Here is a 23,797-nt window from a genome sequence, read left to right as displayed (position 1 = left end):
AGGGAAAGTGAAACTGTTGGTGAGCACTACTCACTGATCTTCTGTTCCAAAAAACTTTACAAAGAAGCATTTCTTCCCACGCGGTTTCTTTAAGTCCTTGGGTGGGTTAACAATCTAGGGGATGAAAGGGAAGAAAAAGGCTTTTTTCCACAGGTATAAGTTGGTAAGAAAAAAATAAAAGAAACACATCTTAAAAAACCAAACCAAACACAGGGCCTAGTTTCTGTCCAAATCTGTCACTTTTCTACTGAGATATGTGGAAATGTGCAAATATGCCAGGAGTTCCCTACATCTACTATGGTCTACAGTGTTCAGCAGATACAATATACCCTTCACTAAAATGGCCCTTTTTTTTTTTTTTTTTGTGGTACGCGGGCCTCTCACTGTTGTGGCCTCTCCCGTTGCAGAACACAGGCTCCGGATGCACAGGCTCAGCGGCCATGGCTCACGGGCCCAGCTGCTCCACAGCATGTGGGATCTTCCCAGGTCGGGGCACGAACCCGTGTCCCCTGCATCGGCAGATGGACTCTCAACCACTGAGCCACCAGGGAAGCCCGGCCCTGTTTTAAAAGCAGTTAAAACTAAGGCCAACGTCATTACCCCCTGCAATGTGAGCCTGTCATCATTGAAGAAATGTAGAGAATACTCTTAAAAATACTTCTGTGCAGAAAGAGACAGGTAACAGCGACAATGAATAACTACTGAGGCACTGAAAATGCCATATTGCAAATAGACAGTCTAAAGACACTTCCTGGGCTCCTAGCAAGAGTATAAAAACAGAACATTTGGAAAGCTATGAGGGATCGCCTCATGCAAAATGTGGAATGCCAACTTCTGCAAAGATGCCCTAGAGTAGCACATATGGTAAAATGGAAAAAAGATTTAAACTTAGTTGGGACAAAAATACTTTGACTTTTCACTAACCTACATTTAGATTTTTCTTCCTGGAAAATTTATTTGCTTTTCCTTTTGTTAGATTTAAGTGCAAAGCTAAATTCAACTTAGAATGGATTTTCAGGTTAAAAGACTTTATCACAAACCACCTCTGACTCAAAAAATAATAACTTACTACAAATTAAAGGACCTGGTTTACATTATACTGCCGTTTCTAAATAAACTGATACTAAAGAGAAAAAAATTCCCAGTGTTATTTAAGTAAGCCCAGTTTAACTCAATGCTAGAAACTGAGGAGGAATACATCTTACATTCTTCCCTTCCTCAAACCCAACTTTAGACGTTTTAGTAGCAAGACACTCACCTTTCCCGGCCAAGGAGGATATCGGCCAAGTTTCCCCCTAGAGAAAACACAGAGTCAGCATTTGCCCTGGAAAAGCCAGTCCATCTTCAACTCACTCAACATGCAATTTATTTGCCTAAATCTCCACTTCCACCCTCAAGTGCCAGAACAAAAGCTGGCAACCCGGAGTTCTTAATGTGACTTCCACAGCTGGGCCCAAGAGGCCCAAGTCCCTCAGAAATGCAATGCAAAATTGTAGACTTATGTGCATAGGTATGGGCATTCTGCTGGTGAGAAGAAACACATTAAAACAAAACCACCAAGAGTCGTTTGTCTAGAGCCTCTCCGTGACGTGACGGGGGTGGGGGGCAGTTCGCTCTGTAAACACAGACTTCCCCTTACAAAGTCTGGTTTAATTCACCAGCCTGGCTTTGACAAATGCTTATGGAAGCCCTTCCTCTGGGTCGAGAAACGAGCTACGCAGCTCGAGGGAGGCGGCGACAGTCAGTCTCGGTTCGGGCGGTTGTCTGGGACACAGAAGCAGACCACGAAAGGCACCCAAAAAGGTACTGGTCACTGCCAACCCTACGGTTGTAAAGGAAAAGTCCCCCTTCCATTTCTTCACAGGGCAGCGCCAGCAGTCCGGTTTCGACACCCCCGGCTGAGCCGCCCGCACAGGTCAGTTCAATCGCAACGCAGGTTTCGACGGGCTTGCCCGGACGAGATGGCCCCGCGGGCTCTCCGGCTTTCCTCCTTTCCCGGGAGGCCCAGCCAGACCCCGAGGCGCGGCCCCGGGCATTCCCCGCCGCCAGCGTCCGGGTCCGGAGCGCAGCACTACCCCGGCAGCCTTGGGGCTCAGAGCCGGGCCCGCTGCGGCCACCCTCGGGCTCAGTCCCCCGGGGCCAGGCTGCCCCTTCCGCCCAGCTTCGTTCCCAGCGCCGGCACCTGTCTCGCCCTCTCTCCACGACCTGGAGCACATAGAAAAGCAGCCTCCAGGCGGGCCGTGCACCTCACGCCTAGAGAAGCAGCTCCCCGCGAACCTCGCTTGGCCCTGGCAGCCCAGACTCACCACACCAAATCGCCGAGCCGCAGACTCACAGCCGCCATCTTACCACCCAACCACCGCCGACGCACGGGCCGTCGGGAACATCAGGTCGCCCCGGCGCCGCCCATTGGAGTGAGCCCTGTCACATGACGGGGGCCGGCCGTAACCGGCCACGCCGCTTCCTTGACGTCACCGCGCCCGCAGGGGCTTATTGGTCGGTCGAGCAGCACGTGACCCGGGAGCAGCGGTCTCCGCGCGCCGGATCCCGGAGACTCCCGGCTCCTTCCCCCTCCCTCCGGCTTGTGACAACGAAGCGCTGCGGTCTGAGGCGGCGGCGACGGTGCGGCCGGCCAAACGAGATAGGGAGCCGGCCCTGCGGGCGCCCCGCCCCCGGGCCCTGGCCTCCAGCCCGCTCCCCCTCGGCGCTTCCGTTACGGCCGTTACTCCCTCGCGGGCCCCCGGGCCGGCCGTGTTGCGGCCCCGGCAGCTGCCCTGACGGACTTCAGCGCGGCCTGGAAGACAGCCTCCGCCCGCGTTCGGGGCCCCGCACCTGGCGGGCTCTGCGTGGTCGCCCCCGGGCGGCGGACAGGTCCTTCGGAGCGCGCTTTCTAAAGGCCGGCGTCGGGGGAGCCGCTCCGAGCCTGCGTCCGCGCCACAAGTTCTCCAGGGGCGAAGTGCTGCCCGCCCCGAGGTTCCGAGTTGGCTGGCCGGCGTGGAGCCGGCGTCTCTCCGCTTCCTCTTGGGTCGGCGCGGCGGCACGGCCGGCGAAGCTTCCCCCGGGCGCGCGGGTACCCGGCCATGGGCCGCGGCGCAGGGCGGCCGCCCGCCTGGAGGCATGGCTCGGGGGCCGGCCGCTAGCGGCGCCGCAGCCCGGGCTCCCGGGCCGGCATGAGGACGGCCGCGGGGGGACGAGTGCGGCCCGTGGGGCTGTAGCCTGCGTTGCTCCGGTGACAAAGGTGCGTGTGTTTGTCGGGACCGGGCTCTCATGTAAGCCTTGTTGTAGTTTGACACTTTTAGGGAAGTTGGGAGCAGGCAGTTGTGACAGCAGGAAGGCAGATGCTAGGCGTAGTTTCAGTACGTTAAAACTAAACCATTGAATGGGGAACCGTGAACAGCAGTTCAACACAGCGTCTGCCTGAACGTCAACATCCCAGGGAGAAAATTAAAAGTCCCAATCGCAGTTCCAGAACCCAAACAGTTAAGTCAGGTGTTGACTTAACTTAGAACCGGACTTTTCTTGAGTCACCGCCTGCTTGCAAAGGTGGCAGGTCCACACGCCGTTTCCTATGGGCGTTTTGTTATTACGGAGACTGGTTGTAAGCGGGTTGTTAGCGAACTGGCTTGTCCGCAGTCTGGTTTCTCTTTGGAGTTCAGTTTCCCTGAAGTACCGTCAGCTGTTTTCAGGAACTGTCATTTACTGTTAACTATTTTGTGTTTTTTTAAAGACGAGTTGATCATTTAAAGCGTATTTAAGTTTCCAGGATATACCTTAATAAAATTCAACACATTCTCTTAGTTTAAAAATTCTTAAATTTTGAGGAAGGATACTTGAATGACCTCATAAAATACATGAATCTTAAATCAACTTCACAGTGGACCTAGAGACATTTCTGTTAAGAGTCAGGAACATGGTAAGGAATATATTGTCTGATATCCTGGCAGTTCTAGCCAATGCAATAAGACATGAAACAAAAATAAAACATAATTTTTCAGAAAGAAGACAAAATTCTCATTTTTGTGGATGATGGGACGGCCTGTTTTTAAAAACAAAGTTAAGGGAAAGCCATTAAAATAAATAAGAGGTCCTTGAACAGACTAATTACAAAATCAGCATAAAATTCAGTTTTTCTACATTTCACCAATAATCATTTTGAATATATGATTAAGAGGGTATGTAACAACAACAAAAAGTACTATTCCTGGGAATAATCTGAGAGGGAAAAGGAGGCTAGTATTTCTTGGGTAACATCAGTTGAAGTTTTTTAAGAGGGATGCTTTTGTTTTTAGAAAACTGTACTTTTATTTAGAATTAATGGGGACTTCCCTGGTGGTGCAGTGGTTAAGAATCCGCCTGCCAATGCAGGGCACATGGGTTCGAGCCCTGGTCCAGGAAGATCCCACATGCCGTGGAGCAACTAAGCCCGTGTACCACAACTATTGAGCCTGCGCTCTAGAGCCCGTGAGCCACAACTACTGAAGCCTGTACACCGCAATTACTGAAGCCTGCACGCCTAGTCCTGTGCTCTGCAACAAAGAGAAGCCACGGTAATGAGAAGCCCGTGCACCGCAATGAAGAGTAGCCCCCACTTGCTGCAACTAGAGAAAGCCCGCGTGCAGCAACGAAGACCCAACGCAGCCAACAATTAAAAAAAAAAAAAAATTTAGAATTAATGGTCAGCTCATTAAAATCGAGTATTTAAACGCTTAGCTTTTTAAAAGCCTTTTAAGCTTTGTCGACAAATCTTTTATTTATAAATCTAAGAATGTTTACATGAAAATAAATGTTTGATTTTTGACAAAGCTTCAATTAAGGCAACAGTTTAATAGATTAAATTCCCGTAAACAATGAGCTCTTTCTTACGAAATTAAATTCCCTTAAATGTTTTACACAGCATTTAAAGCTTTATATGCTTGTTCTCTCAAATACTTCAAAATTCTAAAACAGTGAACTTGTAAACCTAGAAGTTAAATCTTTCCAAGGACTTAACTCTTTTAAGTCTAATAAACGTGTAAATGTAAGTCAGGTCTTTTAAAAGCACACTTTCAAATTTAGTTATATTACCTTAAGCATTTCAAATTAAAATTGTAAGTCTAACATCATTCGTTAAAATGTCTGATTCTCTTAAATGTTTGAAATGACTTAGTAACAAGCAACAGCAATTATCACGATGACTGTAAAACTTAAATGAAAATCTAAGTGTTAATATGCTATAGGTTTGATTTACTTTATTTTCTAGTCTTATTTCTGTATTTTCGCAGGCCTGCAAAGTCACTTACACAGCTAAGAGATGAATTTTTACCATCTGGGTTGATTGAAGTTACACTATCTAAAATTTGGGATGAGATAAGGTTACATTTTTAAATTACTGCCTAGTCAAGGGCAGGGACCTAGTTCCCACTTCTAAGATGACCTTTCTGCATCCCATCAGTTAATATGCAGATTCTCTTCTTACAGTGAGAGTTTGCCTGCATTAATGAGTAGGGGACCTTTATACCTTCACCTTCACTTTGCCTGCTTTTATGAGTGGGGGGACCTTTATGAAATCCCTTTCAGCTGGGGTTTATTTCCACAATTTAGAGAATCACGACTGTTGTGGGGGCCTTGAAAGTTTCTTGTAGGGGAATTTCTTTTGACATCTTAGTGCATGATGGTCTTTTGCATCACCAACCTGTTTTGCTGCCGGTTGCTTTGTTTTCTATTTCAAATTATTTTAACTCTTCATTTTTAGATATTTCACTCCCTTACCTGGTCTTATAGATCACAATTTTATGGTCATGATAGAAGAAGTGAATATTGCATGTGTACAGATACACATGATGAATATGGATATATAAGATATATATAAATCTTCCTGAACTAATTCACATTTATGATTCATTTGCATTCAAAATGCAGTGAGCTTTTTGAGGAAACTTACCAAAATGATTTTTAAATTGATCTGAAATAATTAATAGGCTAGAATAGCGAAGTATTACTTTTAAAAGAATAATAAAAATGAATCTTTAAGTTGTTGAAATATACCATCGAATTTTTCAAATCAGTGCTGTACTGGTTCAGGAATCTAGATACTAGATGGATATAACAGGATGCATTACAGAAATAAACCTTAAGATATTAAAGACATGATATATGCCAAATCAGCAGGGAAAAGAGGAATTATTTGGTGATTGATGCTGGGGAAAAACCCGGTTAGGGCCTCACCTCTCACCTTATAGTAAATTCAACTTGGATTAAAGAGTTCAATGTGAAAAATACATCTATAAAACAAGAATGGGTAAATTCTTCTACAAGAATTACTTGGTTGGAGGAGGACATTATAGGCATAAAAGAAATGAAAGAAGCCATAAGGGAAAAGAGCCTAGTTTTAACTGCATAAAAAGCTAAAATTTCTTTCAACATACCTCACTCTATGCAGTAAATAGCAAAGCAGGAGAAAGTATGAGAAATATGACAGGCATTACGTATTTATTATTTATAGATCTATAACAAGTCAAAAGCCCTCACAAATCAATTTTAAAAGCTGCGATTTTTTTCAACCATTCCCTTAATGCTGGACACTCAGGTTGCTTCTGTCATTTTTCATATACAAACAAGGCTACAATGAATATTCTTATTTATTGGTGTGGTGGAATGTGGGTTTTAAAAGGTAGGACACAAAATTACACATAAAGCACACACACAGTATATAGTGTGATTTACATGTTTATATTCTGTAAATCCTTGGAATTCTGTAGTTCACAATATACTTTGATCATTTCCAAGCAACTTTGAAGGTCTTTGGCCTGTGATAATTTGTCACTTTGCTGAGGCCCAAGTTTGGGTGGTGAGAGGCTGGTGTTCAGAAGTGAGCCTAGCCACACTGCTTCTGAGACAGTGGTCTTACTTATCCTGGGGTAGGCAGTACTTCTCTGAACTGATGAAAACTGTCATTGTGAAGAATGGCCCTACATGAAAGTAAACTGCTGGTGATGAAAATAAAGAGGTTTTAAGACAGAGGTTATTCTCAGCCAGAAGTAAAAAAACATGTATTGGATAAATTAAATGAAAACCAATTTTTTCTAGGATTCTTTGCAATTCTGAGGATTCTTTAAGGCTCTATCAGCATGGGTTCTCTAGTGTCAAGAATCTAGTGAATATGCATAGAAAAAAACTGGAAGGAAGTATGCTAAACTGATTATCTCTGAATGATAGGATTTGGGGTGCTTTTCATATCTATATGAAATTTTTTATATTTAAAATAAATAGTATTTAAGAAGAAAAAAGCAGCAAATGGTAATTAAGATAAATTTAACAGTGATTCTTCTTGACAGTGAAATTTTTTTTTTAAACTTAAATCTGTATAACTGAACAAGAAAAATCACCATTTTTATCATCTCAGTTTGACCTGGCTCTTCTTTTCAATGTTAACAGAAGCCATGCAGTGACACCTGTTAAGACTTGTTGGTAGCCATGTCGGAGCCCCACAGGGTCCAGTTCACCTCTCTCCCAGGTTCTTTGAATCCTGCATTTTTGAAGAAATCCCGGAAAGAGGAGGTTGGGGGAGCAGAACAGCATCAGGACTCTGAGCCGGCTGCAGCAGCTGTTCGGATCACACTTACCCTCTTTGAGCCAGATCACAAGCGCTGCCCAGAGTTCTTCTACCCAGAGCTGGTGAAGAACTTACGAGGGAAGGTGAAAGGACCTCAGCCTGCAGACAAGGTATACCCCAGTGACCCCAGCTCACTCTGCAGATCTAATGCTCTGGGCAGCGTGTGTGGATGGGGCTTCCGGAGGGTGGAAGCAGCAATAGTGAGGCTTTGGGCTCCCCCACAAAGCAAGCACAAGGTCTGCTGGTTTTTCCTCTGGTAGGAAGGGATAGAATTCTTTCTAGAACCATTCTCCTGATTTATGCTAGAGAAAATGTATGGCACATCCAAGGCTAATTTGAATTATGGCTAACTAATATGAATAAATAACCAAATTTTTTCATACCGAGTCTATAAATGTTACATGTAAGTGTGACCAGTCCCTGGCTTTTCCAGTGCTGGAATTTCATGCTGGACATTGCTCTTTTCCAAGGGAATCTCACTGTGCCTAATATTAGGGCAAGCAAAAGACACAGCCCGCTTATCTCTTGAAAAGTAATATTCTGGATAGTTTCTTTACCTGGATGGATAGAAACCTATTTTTGTGGGTTTTGTTTTTGTTGGGATTTCTTATACCCCACTCCCCACTGGAATTGGGCAGCCTTTAGGGCTTTTGAGAATCAGTTTGATTTTTAATTAATTAATTAATTAGTTTGTTTACTTATTTATTTTTGGCTGAGCTGGGGCTTTGTTGCTGTGCACGGGCTTTCTCTAGTTGCAGCAAGTGGGGGCTACTCTTCGTTGCGGTGCGTGGGCTTCTCATCGCGGTGGCTTCTCTTGTTGCGGAGCACGGGCTCTAGGCATGCAGACTTCAGTAGCTGAGGCTCTCGGGCTCTAGAGTTCAGGCTCAGTAGTTGTGGCGCACAAGCTTAGTTGTTCCGTAGCATGTGGGATCTTCCTGGACCAAGGCTTGAGCCCGTGTTCCCTGCATTGGCAGACGGATTCCCAACCACTGCGCCACCAGGGAAGTCCCAGTTTGATTTCTTAAATGTTTTTTAAATGATCTATTTATTTTCCTGGCAGACTTGTTTTACTTTTTTAGTATGGAATGTTTCAAACATGTACAGTGTAGAGAGAATAGTATAATAACTCCCATGTACCCATTACCCAGCTTCAGTTATTACTCATACTTTGGCAATTCGTTAACATTGTAAAAATTTTTTATAAACTTTTTAACTGAATTATGTACATAAGAAAAGTGCATATATGATAAATATACAGTTTGATGGATTTTCACAAACACCCATGTAATCTGCACCTGGATTACAAAATATAACATTTTCCAGGACACTAGAAACCCTCCTTCTGCCCTCCCAAAATACTGCCTCAGCCCTCAAGGGTAACAACTGTTCTCATTTCTAACAGCAGAGATCAGTTTTGCATGTTTTTGTATTTCATATAAATGGAATCATACAGTTTGAGTAGGAGCTAGGTCAAGAGCGTTTATTTATAATCACCTACTGTATACCTGTGTGCTAGCCTGGCTTCTGAGGGAAAGGTGAGTAGGGTCCTGCATTTGCAGCATTTGGATCTCTAGAGTGGCTCTCAGTGAAATGGGGATTAGGCTAGTACCCGGCTCACAGTGTGTCTGCGGGGTGGGGGTGGTGTGATGTGTGTGGATGAGATCATGCAGGTGCATGATTTCTAGCAGATTGCCTCAGAGCCAGTGCTCCAGCAGTCTAATCCATGGTTGTGCTGTTTGGGGTGAGTGCCTTTGGTTAGGATTATCCACTTTTCTTTACTCAGATAAAAGTATGTTTCCTTGGTAAAGATCTGATTGGCTGAATGGAAGCCAATTCAGTCTGTGCCAAGGGTCAGCCTGTTGTATGAGGGCCAGTGGTCAGGATGAGAAAAAGTAATTTCAAATTCATTGATGAACTCTTTTCCAAAGTAGGAACAGGATTTTCTTCCTTGAGAGGAATAAAAAGTAGCAGGGATTGGTTAAGGTATTTATTTACAGGCTCAAACCAAATTAGTAGGTCAACTGAAATTAGAACTCCAGTGCTCTGATTTCACCTTTTTGGGGGTTCAGATGCCCTCCTCAATTGCAGAAAAATGCATGGGGCTTACACAGAGAACTTTGGATCCAATTTCAGGGGATTCACTCCTGGCCTTCAGATTCAGAACTCCTAAATTACCGTGTCTACTCTGCAGTGTTCAAAGCACAATGTAATCTGACACATTCATGTATTAACTCACTTAGCATGTATATCTTAGAATGTGAAGGCACTGTGCTGGATGCTGAGGACTATGTAAATGTGGGAAAGTTGCTGTCACAGCCTCACAGGAACTTTGCGCTCTTGTAGATGTTTTAGGAGAATTACACCAGCACAGGTAGCAGAAGTCACAATGTGGTAATGGTTTAAGTCTGGTACAAATACAGGCCCCGGAGGGCTTAGGCAGAGAGGAGCTTACATTCCAGATGCTGTGTTGAGACAGAGCTGGACCTTCATGCATTCAGGAAATAGTGGATGACTGCTGTTTGCAGGGCATTAAGGAGTATGCATTAAATCCAGCACTGCTCCAGGTGGGTAGGTTTTCTTAAAATTATTTGAACCACTTAGGTTACATGTGATCAGTGTAGAAAAATTAGAAGATACAGACAAGCTGTTTTAAAGACTACACATTTATGATATGTACGTGTTCTGTAATGTCCCATTGTACGTGTGTGTCCTAAATTGTTTAACTGATCCTTTATGGGTAAGTGGAGTTTCAGTAGGCAGAGATGGGAGGGTGAAATGGGAGAACTTTGTTTTCAAACAAGCATCTGATCTTTAGTGTTTTTGGACTCCAAAGTCTTAAGTGTATTTGGTACAGGAGTTTTTTATTAAAATTAAGATTCCTTACCATGGAAGCTTAAGGTCCAACTCTGAAAAATTTTCTCAAGAAAAATGTAAGAGTAAGTTTATGGAATATAAATAAACTTTGGAAAACCGCATGAAAGTATCTGGAGGGAGTATTGAGATTGGGAGGGAAGGGAAATTATTGATCCTTCAAGAAGCTTCCAAGGAAAGGTAATGCCATGAACTTGGGTTTGACTGTAGCTCTGAGAGAAGTGCAAGTTCATACCACTCTTCTAACCAATAAGGCTGAATAGCTGTCAAGAGCTTGTCCTGTGCTCAGTGGGTTCTTAACCTTTTTGAGCCATTGACTTCTTTGGAAGTCTGGTGAAGCCTATGGACCCCTTCTTAGAATAATGTTTTTAAATGCATAAAATAATTTTTAGGATTACAAAGGAAATCAGTTACATTGGAACACAGTTCTACACGGGTTGAGCATCCCCTGACTAAAGTCCCTTTGCCATATTTGGAGCCCTACAGGACCTAGTGCTACGTGCGATGGGCAATTGTAGGCATTTAGTGAAGTTCTCTTGAATCTCGTGAATGGAAATTTTACTTTCCTAAACAGCTAAGGTAAACACTTATGGGAAGGTAACATGTATTCTACCTTGCCTTTTCTGAAAAACGGTTGGTTTTTCATTATGCAGTTTATAGGTGTTGAGTCAGTACAGGCACTAGGAATAGCATTGTGGGAATTTTTTTGTGACTCCTATTTTTGTGGAATGGTCTCTTTACAGAAGAAAGATCTCTCGGATCCTTTCAATGATGAAGAAAAGGAAAGGCATAAAGTGGAGGCCCTTGCCCGGAAATTTGAAGAAAAATATGTAAGATTTCTCTATTGGACAACAAAACAACCTTGTTGGATGGGAGAGGTTTTCAGACATTTCCATATTCCTTTAGTGGTTTATCATCTAATCAACACTCATGTGGAAACAAGTGTAGACCTTGGAGAGAACAGAATGAAGTTATTAAACAAATGTATTAAGATAAGAAAACACATGGCAGGAACTCGTGGGAGCTAAACGGATGAATAAATAAGAAGGGGCTTTTACCCTTAGAATTTATCCTGAGAATAAACGTTTTGGTGCAAAGCATATGAAGCCATTTAGTTCTTTCTTCTGTCTTAGGCCACTCTATGCATTTACAAATCTGTCCTATTTTGTAAGGTCTTCAGGGAATGAGGTTTTGGTGTGTGTGTGTGTATGAGACTGTTCCAGTGCTTTATAACCTTTAGTCATTAGCTGATGGGGTTCAAGGCAACAATTAATTCTGTGTATTAAAAAAAAACCCTGTGACCCTAGACCTAGAAATTTGTTAAAAGGGTAGATCTCATGTTATGTGTTCTTACCACAAGTACAAAAAAGCATGTGATCAATTTTAAATTTTAGGGTGGAAAGAAACGTAGAAAAGACCGAATACAGGACTTGATTGATATGGGTTATGGTTATGATGAATCTGATTCCTTCATCGATAACTCTGAGGCGGTAAGTACTTAATGAAACCTCTGAGACTACCAGAACCACTGCACCCTAGCATCTACCAACGGCGCCTGGAGGCTGGGGGTGGAGTCAGAGTGGATGTACCCTTAGCACGAGGAAAGAGCTGCACTGAAGGGAGAGGAAGTGACACCTTGATCTGGGCCTTGGTTTCCTTTATGAAAGTGGTGATCAGTGATGTCCAAAACACCTTCTAACTTGGACATTGGTGATTGACCAGAAACATTTCTTAGCATGCTGTCTGAAACGTGACAGAGAAACGTAGTCACATCTGCTCTGTCAAGACGCGCTCTGCACCTTTGGACTGTAGTACAGAACTTGGAGCTGACCGTTTGTTTTCCCCCCTTCAGTATGATGAGCTTGTTCCTGCTTCTTTGACTACAAAGTATGGAGGATTTTACATTAACTCGGGAACGCTGCAGTTTAGACAAGCATCAGAATCTGAGGATGACTTCATTAAAGAAAAGAAGAAAAAATCTCCAAAGGTTAGAACGTTGCTCGCTTTTGGATTTCAGAAGTGCTTTTTTACATGACCTTATGAGATCAGTAGGTGACTTGCCAGAATACGTGCTGGTTTAGGATGACTCAGGACATTGGCGGAAAGGCACCAGCTGTGCCGAGGTTGGCGGTTCCCTTCTCACATGTGTGCTGTGGTGAGGTGCCGTGAACCTGGAGGTCTTGGTCATTGTATCCATGCCTGTGTCCTTGCAGGCTCGGCAGGGATTCATTCGTCGAGGTGGTCCCAGGGCAGGGACGAGGGCAGTGAAGGGTGTGGAGTGAGGGGAGTTTGCACCAGCTTGCTGTGTCACTTCTGTAGACATGTAGAGGACTTCAGTTCCCAGGGCTGTCACCCCAACGAAAACAAGTCAGCCCTATGATAAGTTTATTTTGAAAGCTATCTACCACTGCCTGTGTGTTTAAAATGCAAGGTAGGCCCACACATAGCTCATTTTAAACCAGAAGCTGTTCAGGCTGCAGAATGGCCTCTGTTGCCTCAGGCCCGGGTTTCCCAGGAGCCGCTGTCAGTGGGAATGCTGTCCTGACCTGCGGGTCTGTGGTCCAAGGACTGAGCGGAAAGCTTTTGTTCGTGAAGGAAGTAAGACAGCTCTCAGGATGTATCCTGGGCGGAGCAAGGCCGGTGCTGTGTAGTGCACTTGCTCCCAGAGTTAGGGAGCCGTGTAACTGTGCCTTGTCTTTAATTCTCAGAAGCGGAAGTTGAAGGAAGGTGGTGAGAAGATAAAGAAGAAGAAAAAAGATGACACTTATGATAAGGAGAAGAAATCGAAAAAGTCCAAGTTTTCCAAAGCCGGGTGAGAGGCAGCAGCTTCTTTGCTAGGATGATGTCTGAACTGTTAGGGCAGGGCACCTGGGAGCTGACTCGCCCTCCTCCTCACAGCTTCAGAAGAGGCAGCAGGGCCTGGCCTTCCGTTCCCCCTCATGCCTCCCACAGTGCCATGTGGGCATAGTCTGTACTCTCACATCTCTGTGTGTCAGACATCAGAGTTCTCTCTGTCCCACTGTCAGTGTTGGCAGCTATTTCTGTCACTGTATGATTGCTGATGTTTCCTGTTCTCTTGGGCACCCCTCCTCTGCCCCAGTTCTCCTGTCTGTGTTCCCCCTTTGTCTTCTCTGATCCTGCTTCCTTTGCCTCACTTGGTCTCACCCCAGTCGCCCTTCAAGTTGCTCCTGCTCTCTGCTGCTCCTGCTTTCTCCCTTTAAATATCTTTCTTACCCCTCCCTTTTTTGCAACCTTTTATTTCAGCCTGGCAGTGGTTTTTAAAAACCCATCGGATATGTAGCATTTTGTGATACTGTTTTGCTAACCTATACTAAATCTCAAGCTTTGGTCCCAGCAAGAAGGAGCTCCATATGCCAAGAGGAGGGAGGAGGAGTAACAGGGTGGACTTGTGACTGAGGTTCCTGGAGACCATTGCGCTGGGAGCAGGGCTGAAGCCCCTCTGTGAATTTCCCTTTTGAGGTGTACTGCAGCCTTAGTAACTGACTTCCCCCTTGCTTGCAGCTTCACAGCCCTCAATGCCAGTAAGGAGAAGAAGAAAAAGAAGTATTCTGGGGCTTTGAGCGTTAAAGAGATGCTGAAGAAATTTCAGAAGGAGAAAGAGGCTCAGAGAAAGAGGGACGAAGAGCATAAGCCCGTAGCAGTCTCGTCGGTGGAAGCTCAGGGCCTGCGGGAATTGGAGGGCGCCTCTGACCCTTTGCTCTCGCTCTTCGGCTCCACTTCTGACAACGACTTGCTGCAGGCAGCCACAGCCATGGACTCACTGACTGATTTGGACTTGGAGCAGCTGCTCAGTGAGTCTCCAGAAGGAAGCCCCTTCCGCGATATGGATGATGAAAGCGATTCCCTTGGGGTGGGACTGGACCAGGAATTCAGGCAGCCCTCTTCCCTTCCCGAAGGCCTGCCTGCGCCCCTGGAGAAGCGCGTTAAGGAGCTGGCTCAGGTATGGTGACATGGAATGGCCGGGCTGTCCTGGAAGTAGTTTGGGCAGTTGATGCTGGTCCCGAACCACTCAAAGCTTGTGGCCTAGAGCAACCCTTAGTCAGTGGGCATTTCCAGTGTCAGTTCTTGCAAGCTTTCTTCTCATCCCAAGTGAGGGAACAGTGGACTCTCTGCCTGTCAGGCATCATTTCTCAGCCTTTCATGGTTCCTTCACTCCTGGAGAATTACTGTCTTCTGGAGAGATGTTCTCTTTTCCTACTTTCTGCCTGTCAGAGTATCTTTCCTTTTGTATAATAGACTGACACTAATGTTGGCAGCAGGCAGCTGAGGCAGAGATCCATCTTTTTAGTAATCTTCTGAAGGTTTTGAAAATTCACAGAAGTTTGCAGTCATATGTTAGACGTGGGGCAGTGCTTAGTTGCCACTGGGTTTAATTGCTCCCTGGACTTGCACGTCACCTGTGTTAGGTAGTGATTACAGAAATTCTAAATTGTGCTAAATAAGAAGGAGCTGAACCATAAATGCTGTCCATGCCATGTTAAAAACAATAACAGTCTTCAGAAAATAGCAGACACTGCTCCTGTTTTCCTCCTGGTGATTGGGAATTGATCCTTAGAGCATTAAGGACGGACAATTCAGTGATACCTGAATTCTGACTATAAACCAAGCACGGGTTGTTAGTTATGATGACTTTTAGTTAAAATACCATTTTATCGTGGACATCATGACTTGTGACACAACTCCGGTGGCACTTACATTCTATAGCTTAAGTTTTAAACCAGTGATTCAGAATCTCTGTTGTGTATAATATCCCTTGTGTTTTAGGGCAGGGTGAAATGTTAACCACTGCTACAAATAATTTTCTCACTTCCAAAAAACACTTGAACACAACATGTGAAATAATTCAAACGTCTTATTCAGAGCTCTAGTTCATCCTTGTAGAACATGCACAGTATTCTGTTTGAACATAACCATGTAAATGAATTATGCCATGTCAGGATTCAGAGTATATCTTAACAGGATGTTAAGGTGGAAATAGTTGAGTCTGAACTTGGCATGTTTGAGCATACTGTCCTGTGCTCTCTCTCAGAATTTATGTTAAAAAACATTACTCCTTATTCTTTTCAATCCTCTGGTTTGTAATCAAATTGTTTTGTAGCTTCTGAAAGCCTTGTTGAGTGAGCTGGGTAAGATCTATGTGGCAGTAGCTAGTCATGTTTTAGAGAAAAGTAAAAATGGCTCTTGGATGTGTCCCTATTCCCACCAAAGACTGTGTTCTAGTCTGATAACTTAGACTCATTATTTCATTTTCTTGGGAAAGATAGACAAATCTAGTGGAAACAGTGGTTTAACGTGAAATGGCATTGGGTTGTGATTTGAGAAAACCTCGCTTTCTGGAGTCTGTTGGGGGGACAGTGAGCAAGTTGTCTTCCTTGGTGACTGCCAAGTCTCAGTTGTCTCTTGGGCACGGTGGAGACACAGGGTTCAGGATCCCATAGGTAAGGTAGGCTCGGGTCCTGGTGAGGAGGTGGTGACCAGGAGGCATACTGGCTTGAAAATATGTTCAAATGTGAAATTGATACTTCAGTCATCACCTGCCCCTTCTCCTATAACAGCATTAAGAAATTTGGGAAATGGTGTGGTAAATGGGTATTACCCACCATCCTGCCAATCTGAAAACTATTTTCAGTTTACATATTCTTTTCTAGCCTCTGTATATATGTATTTATGCAGTTGTAATTATAGTTGTGAATAATTTCCTGGTTTTTTCACTTAATAAATATTATTTATAAAGACCTCATTACTTTTAATGGTTGCATGAAAAAGAAGGCTTAATTTAGAAAGTTACTTAATGCCACTCTAAAGGATCCCCAGCTGCTCTGTTCCCACCAGGGCCCTGCGCTTGGGGCACTTGGAGCCTCCTGCATGTGTGCACAAGTGCTCTAGACCCAGACCCTGTTGAGAGTCTTTTGGCAGAGATTCCTCCCAGGAAAAAAACGCCTATGTACACAAAAATTGCATATAATTTCAAAAGCCATGCATGGATATTTGGATCCTTAATAAGAGGCCCTGTCCTAGATCTTGAACTGGACATTGCATTTTAAAAATTTAAATTAAACTTGATGTATATAACTATAACATTAGTAGTGTTTATGTGTTTCTCACTTTATTTTTCACTCCCCTTCTTTTTCTTTTTTACTCTCTTATTTTTGTAATAGTTTGTTTAGATTTTAAATCTTGGCCCTAGAGGATACATGTATCAGTTTCTACCGCTGTCTAAAAATCTACCCCGCCACCCCCAAACTTGGTGGCTTCAAACAGTGACTCATTTCTCCTGACTGTGGGTTGGCCAGCGGTTTGTCTTCTGGTCCTGCCTGGACTCGCTCTCGGGGCTGTGTTCATCAGGCAAGATGGTGGCTGGCGCTGGGACAGCCAGGATGGCAGGACCTCTCTCTCCTCCCTTCTTTCATCCTGGGCTTTTTCAGGGCATGACAGTCTCAGGGCAGCATTTCAGGAGGGAGCTGTAAGGTGGAAGCTGTAAGGCCCTCATGATCTAGCCTTAGAAGTGGTATGCACCACATCTCTTCTGCCACAGTGTATTGGTAAAGCAAGTCACCAACTAGAGGCCACCTCTCCATGGGGGAATGCATGTACTAGGAGGCGAGGAATCTGTCATCCTGTTTGCAGTCCACCACTGTACTTAAGCAGATTCTATTCTTAACATGTATCAGTCTCCCTGGAAAAGTTTTTGCTGTTGGAAGCAGAAATTAGATTTGACTTCTAACTAGATGTGATACTTAAAACTTTTAAAAAAACATTTGAAAATTTATGTATGTTAAAGAGGTACTCCAAGAGGGCGACCTTGGATACTCCAGAATTGTTACTGTTTTCTTCTCATGTTAGCTCATTTTCCACTTCTTACTTCCTTGTACTGTACATTTTTATGGGCCCCAGGGAACCCAGTGGTTTGATTTAATGTCCTTACCCCTGTCTTCTCTTAATATGTATTGGTTGTGTCTTTTGTCTTGATTGTTGAAAAGTTCAGGTATGTTGCGCCTTCAGTTTACTGTCGTGATGTGGTTTGGCAGCTACTCAGCCTGCTCCATACAGATGACCAGCTCTGTTTTGGTCCTCTTCAATCCAGCATAAATGGAAATGATACTGATACTAAAAATAGAAAAGAAACAGAGACCCTCATGTCACTCACCATTCTACCTGCTCACTGCTTACCCTCCTATACAGTTAGAACCCTTGCATTGCAAAACCAGGGAGACATAGATCCAAGGAGAATAAGGTAGAAAAAAAATAACCTGTTTGGTCTTTGTAAAAAAGAAAATCATGCCAGATTTCATTCTATTCAGCAAAAACAGGTACAGTATATAAGGTTGTGATCTCAGTGCTGAAAGGCTACAAGTGGCTCTTCTTATAATGAATAAAAGAGCTCATTAAAAGGCTATTGGAACTATTGTAAATCAGCATGATCTGGCTGTTTGGTTTAACTTCATTTCCTAGTTAATCTAGGATTGATTGATTCGTACAATTCCTTGGGCAAGGGTGTCTGTCTTTAGGGTTGAGGGATGTCACTTCTTTCTGGCAGACTATCAAATATATATCCAACTGCTCATTTAATTAGATTTATTTTAAATTTTATCTCTGAGGATTTGGTTTTATACTTGACTAATTATTTTCAGTATAAAACCAAATCCTCAGAGATACTGGTCTACAGGATTCAAAAGACATCAGAAAAAAAAACAAACACATTTCAAAAGGCATCAGGAAAAAAATAAACTTAAAAAAATTTTATAGCCAGAAAGCTTCTGAAATGGCTGATATCTAAAGATAAAATTTGATTGGCAAGAATGCCCTGGAGGTCCAGTGGTTAGGACTCTTCGCTTTCACTGCCAAGGGCCTGGGTTCAGTCCCTGGTCAGGGAACCAGGATCCCACAAGCCAAACAGTGCGGCCAAAAAAAAAAAAATTGATTGGAAACCTGAGCTGTTGATGGCTCTGACAAATAGGCATTTGAAATACGTGTTAATTAGGCTGAATTAACATGAAGGTGCTTCTGCATCTTATAACTAGCAGTGTATAAGCTACAGCAACAGAATGACTCAGTTTTGTTTTCTCTCAAACTGAAGTCATAATCCCAGTACATTAAAGGTGCCACAGTGGATTCTGAATCCTCTGACAGTATAAGAAATGGCAAGTGAATGGGTTACAGTGATGCCCTTTCTTTCTTCCCTTTCCACCTGCTATCTTAGACCTCTGCGCTCTGCTCTAGCCATGCTTGAGTTTTGCATATCCTCTGCAAGTTTTGTTTGGTACTAAGCTTTTCTTCCCCGAGTTTTCATTCTTTCAGTGATAATCTGTTCATTTGTTTGTTCATTCATCCACTCAGCTGACATTTACTAAGTAGCTATTATGTGATAGGCAGCTGTAGGAAATATATTAATGAGTAAGATTCAGTTCTCCTTTTCCATGAGCTTGTTATACAGATGGACTGGTAGCCACGTAAACAACGGGCTATGGGACAGAGCAGGATGAAATAAGCTCTGTCATGTTTGGATGGCCAACTAGATGGTCAGGTGAACAGCCAGACTTGAGGAAGTGAAAGAGGAGCTCTTGGGGGTACATAGGAATCGGACTGGAGGCAGCAGTCTTGGCCAGCCTCATGGGAGAGAAGGCCTTATAGTAAGCCAGGGCACAGGGCTGAGGATGGGCAAGTTGTTGGATAATGAAGACTCCTGGTATGTGGTGGGAGGGGCTGGAGTGAATGGCTGGGGCCAGATCCTAAAGGACCCTAAATGCCAGGTGGAGGAATTTGGGTTTGATTCTAGGCTTGGGAAGGGCTGCCAAAGGGTTCTAAAGAAGAGTGGAAGGATTTAAGAAGGGTGGAGTGCTGTTATTAGAAGTAGGGACACAGGAGGAGCAAGAGCAGAAACTAGTAGGTTAGGTTTTGGACAAGTCAAGTTTGTATACCAGAGGGTCATTCATTCATAGAAGTAATTTAAGATTCTGGTCCAGAGCTTAGAAAAAAGTGTATAGAGTAGGTTTAGATTTGAGAGACCTGTGTGTGTTTATGTTATTTTGAAGCTGAGGGGGAGACATTATCAGGTGAAGAGGGTTCTAGATAGAACCTGGGAGCCCATCTGCAGCTGAGGAGCTAGTGGAGGAGACAGGATGTAGTCAAGAGGTCAGGAGAGGACCCAGAGGATGCAGTGAGAGGAAGGCCAGTGGGGCCAGAGGAAGGTGGGTGTTTCAGAGGGTTGATCAGGATTGATCATTTCATTTAAGACAATCACCTTATTGTTGTTGTTTGCCATCATTGTTACATATCAAGCCTGAAATTTTATTTTGCTTAAAGACTTTGGACCAGCAACTCTTGGGTTTAGATCAGTGGTTCTCGACCCTCTGCATGCTAGTCACCAGAGTTACTTTTAAAAAAGTACTGATGCTTACGCCTCTTTTAAGGAATACATTATTCCCCAGAGATTCTGATGTGATGGGTCTGCGGGGGGAAAGCTGCCAGGTACTTCCAGTGTGCAGCCAAATAGAGAACCACTGGTTCAGGCTTTTGCAGTTTGCTTTCCTCACTTGTGCATTCGGTGTCCTGGTTGCCCACTGTGGTTGCTTCAGGAATCTCCAGGCTTGCCATCCAGGGCATTATTAACTGTGTACTCATGGGAAGCAAAACACTGTACAGCAACCTGCTCTATCTTGTGTTAATGGGTAGTCAAGTATGTTAGTCATTCCAGTGGTCTGAGTAATAGAGTTCATGATATACCCTAATTCGATTATGAATTTTCAAAGAATTATAGCCCTTAAATGCTAAAGCAGCATGTTATTATTGTTGCTATTATTACTATTATTATTATTTTGTTTGCTAAAGACCTTCAAATACTGCAGGTTTGTTAAAATTCTTGATTGTTTTGTACTGTAGATGTATGGAGATTCCAGCTCACAGTTTAGATGATAGAGTGCTGAGCACAGGAGTTAGCTTGCTGGCTGAATCAGATGCTTCATGATTCCCTTGACTCTGATTTTCTTTTATGTGCCTGTTGTTTCAAGTCCTGGGAAGAAGGGACAGTCCGTAGATGCTTCAGCAGCATGTGAAAAGAGCTGGATGTACCACTTCTGGAGCATACAGAGATCATAGGTGAACTTAATCTGGGATTAGGGCTGAGTAGGGAAGGGCATGGTGAGGATTTTATCATCAGGTGTTCTGTAGGCCTGTGGGTGAGTGTGAGGGCCTTGCGGGGAAATTGCACTAACGGATGTTACTGTCTTCTGTGAACCAGGCTGCCAGAGCTGCTAAGGGAGAGAGCAGACAGAAGTTTTTCACCCAGGATATTAATGGCATCCTCTTAGAGTGAGTATGTTGTTTCTTTGTATCTGCTGTTACCATGCCTGGGTTCGGCAGGCTGGGGGAAATTGGGAGTATGATTCAGCTATGTATGGGATAGGAAAGCACTGATGAGATTTTTAAAAATTGGTTTTTATTTATTGTTATTCTTTTAAAAAATGTCAGGGGGGAGTTCCCTGGCAGTCCAGTGATTAGGGCTCTGAGCTTCTACTGCAGAGGGCATGGGTTCGATCCTTGGTTGGGGAACTAAGATCCTGCATGCCGCTAGGCAAGACCAAAAAATAAATACATACATACATACATACATACATACATAAATACAAAAATAAAAAAGGTCAGGGGCGGGGGACATCAAATGTTTGTCTCTAGGAAATGGTAGACCATACTAATCTTAGGCAGCAGACATTATTAGAACATTGTACGTAATAGTCATGGCATGCTGGAAGAGGATTTTGTGCTAAGCGTGAGATGAGAGGAGAGAGAAGGCGTTGCTTGCCCATCTCGGGGAAAAGTAAGAGACAGCTTGGTGCAGGCAAGGCCCTGCCCTCCTGGGGCACTCCTCAGCATACCTGGTCATTCTCCTCTTATTCTCACTTTCGCTCCCAAGGCTGTTGCTCATCATTCCGTAGCCCGTCTAACAAACACCCGAACCTCTGAGACATCACACTATATGAATTGGATTAAAAAGCAAAAAAAAAAACCAAAAAAAACGCCATGTGTATAAATCCAAACCAGATTCTTTGTACCTGGCCTGCCAGATTTGCCACCTTCTCTCCTGGTTGCATCATGTAGCAGAGGAAGCTTATTGCTCAACAGCTGAGGATTTTGCACATGTAAGAACAGTTGTGAAGACTAGGAAATATTCTAGCAAAGGACCTTGCCTGGCCAGGATGGAGACTGGCCACTTGGGTCAGGGAGCACCTGAGAGTCAGCACAGATGAGGGGTTTGTCTCCTGGAGCGTGCCAGATACAGAGAATTCAAGGGATTGAAGACAGACTGTGTTCTGCCCATCTAGATGGGGATGCTGGAGGGTTGAGGATTTCCCTGACCACCTAGTCAGGGACAGAACTTGGAAATGGAAAAAAAGGGAAAATCTGCTGGAAAGTATTTCCTGTCGACCCCAAGTAACTCAGTTACCTTACAGTTTGAAAGCATTTATGTTTTCTTTGTTTATGAAACTCAGAAATTCAGACCTTGTTCTTTTGGGCTCTGTTTTCTTGACACCTTTGACTTGGTCTTGTCTTTGACCTGAGAGCCTTGACCCACTCTACCTAGCCAAGTTTATTGGGTCTGGTGACTGCTGGAGGTCTGTTGTGCTGGCTGCTCAGTTACACTGTGACAGGCAAGATAAGGCTTGGCCTGCTCTGGGCTCCTACAGACGAAAGGAGCTGCGGTGAGTAACTCTGCTCTGTTCTTCAGCATAGAGGCGCAGACCCGGGAGCTGAGCAGCCAGACCCGTTCTGGGGTATATGCCTACCTTGCTTCCTTCCTGCCCTGCAGCAAAGACACCTTGGTCAAGCGTGCACGAAAACTTCACCTCTGTGAACAGGTGGGTGACTTTGCAGTGGAGCCCCTTGGCTTCGGGGCACAGTGGAGTGGGTGATGGAGTCTTTATAGATGCCACATCTGCTGCTGCGCTGCCTCCGTGCGATTATTCCTATAGTGTGTGCTCAGTGTAAGAAGTGATGCATAAACCAGACTTATGATATGTCCTGCTCTCCACAGGGGGGGCGTCTGAAGGAGCCTATCCAGAAGCTTAAGGAAGCCATTGGCAGGGCAATGCCAGAACAGATGGCCAAGTACCAGGATGAATGCCAGGCACACACGCAAGCCAAGGTCGCTAAGTAAGTGTGTCCCATCACTCCCTTCGGCATTCTGACCTCCTTTTCTTAGAAGTCCTGGGGGGTGGGGGGCGATGGTGGACAGAAGGAAGCAGTTCTGCAGTGACCTTAGAGTCCCGCCTAATTCTTTCTACCTCCTAGGATGCTGGAAGAGGAGAAAGACAAGGAGCAGAGAGAACGGGTTTGTTCTGATGAGGAAGAAGATGAAGAAAAGGGGGGCAGGAGGATAATGGGACCCCGGAAGAAATTCCAGTGGAATGATGAAATCAGGTGTGCCCAAACTGGGACCTTGCCTCAGTGGAGGGTTTGTGGGGCCAGTGTCTGAGCATGTTCCCGTATTTCTAATGGAGGTTAGAATCATTTACTTTAATCAGGGCTGCTGAAAGCACATGACTGAAACCTTGAAGAAGCATTTGGGGTAGTTTAAAGGTTCTGACTTCTGCCTACTCTTCAGGGAGCTACTCTGTCAGGTGGTGAAGATCAAACTGGAGAGCTATGACCTGGAGAGGAACAAGGCCCAATCCTGGGAGGACTACGTGAAGGCGTTTCTGGATGCTGAGGTCAAACCTCTCTGGCCCAAAGGCTGGATGCAGGCCAGGTGAGGGCCCACGAGCAGCCAGTGTGGTCAGTGTGATCATAGGGTGGAGCGTTCTTGCGATAAAGAGATGTCTGAGTTATTCTTTTGCACCAGGCCCCAGAGCCCCACCCTCAGAGAGTCACCGGCTAGTGGACTTGACTCTGATTTCACCTGAGTGACTGGGGGCTTCTCCGTCTCCCTTAGAAGAGGGAAGTTATCTGTGGGGTTTTGTCTTTGTCATTCTTTATCCCACTTCAGTTCAAAGTTGGCTGTATGCTCATCCCACTTCAATCTGCCCTTTCCTGAGATAATGGCTCCTACTAGAATTTGAGAGACAGATTCGTGTTGGGAACATTTTAATGTTCTGAACAGAATTCTTACTTGCAACTGGCAGGGGTGACTACTTCTTAGAGTTAAGTGCCGGACTTTCCTCACAGGCTACTTTGTGTTATATAGCTTCCCACGAATGGACTATGTCTGCAATACACAGAGAAAGTTACCTGGAACTAGTGTTCTTTAGAAAAAAAACTTTTTTTTTTGGTGGTAAAATACACTTTATGTAAGTTTAGCAACTTTTTTTTTTTTTTTTTTTT

At 44.3% G+C, this 23,797-nt stretch overlaps 2 protein-coding genes across 3 annotated transcripts in view; one reads left to right on the top strand and one right to left on the bottom strand.

Annotated features, from left to right (window-relative positions):
* The window catches only part of GLYR1 (glyoxylate reductase 1 homolog), a 34,262-nt gene extending 31,852 nt beyond the window's left edge, over positions 1-2,410 (bottom strand). Inside the window, 3 exon segments of the mRNA XM_007453455.1 lie at positions 35-114; positions 1,259-1,295; positions 2,307-2,410. Of these exon segments, the coding sequence (XP_007453517.1) occupies positions 35-114; positions 1,259-1,295; positions 2,307-2,410 (221 nt within the window).
* Positions 2,411-7,408: 4,998 nt separating this feature from the next.
* Positions 7,409-23,797, top strand: part of UBN1 (ubinuclein 1) — a 30,798-nt gene continuing 14,409 nt past the window's right edge. For both annotated transcript variants that reach the window (XM_007453453.1, XM_007453454.1), the window contains exons 1-11: positions 7,409-7,701; positions 11,206-11,292; positions 11,857-11,952; positions 12,315-12,449; positions 13,171-13,274; positions 13,985-14,423; positions 20,721-20,791; positions 22,206-22,335; positions 22,512-22,630; positions 22,769-22,897; positions 23,082-23,225. In XM_007453453.1, the coding sequence (XP_007453515.1) occupies positions 7,453-7,701; positions 11,206-11,292; positions 11,857-11,952; positions 12,315-12,449; positions 13,171-13,274; positions 13,985-14,423; positions 20,721-20,791; positions 22,206-22,335; positions 22,512-22,630; positions 22,769-22,897; positions 23,082-23,225 (1,703 nt within the window). In that variant the 5' untranslated portion in view covers positions 7,409-7,452. The remainder of the gene's footprint in view (positions 7,702-11,205; positions 11,293-11,856; positions 11,953-12,314; positions 12,450-13,170; positions 13,275-13,984; positions 14,424-20,720; positions 20,792-22,205; positions 22,336-22,511; positions 22,631-22,768; positions 22,898-23,081; positions 23,226-23,797) is intronic.

This window comes from Lipotes vexillifer, unplaced genomic scaffold (genome assembly GCF_000442215.2).
Source record: "Lipotes vexillifer unplaced genomic scaffold, Lipotes_vexillifer_v1.1 scaffold914, whole genome shotgun sequence".
In the NCBI taxonomy this organism is placed as follows: domain Eukaryota; kingdom Metazoa; phylum Chordata; class Mammalia; order Artiodactyla; family Lipotidae; genus Lipotes; species Lipotes vexillifer.
The sequence above is the reverse complement of the archived record's forward strand: the minus strand, read 5'-3'. Positions and strand labels throughout refer to the sequence as shown.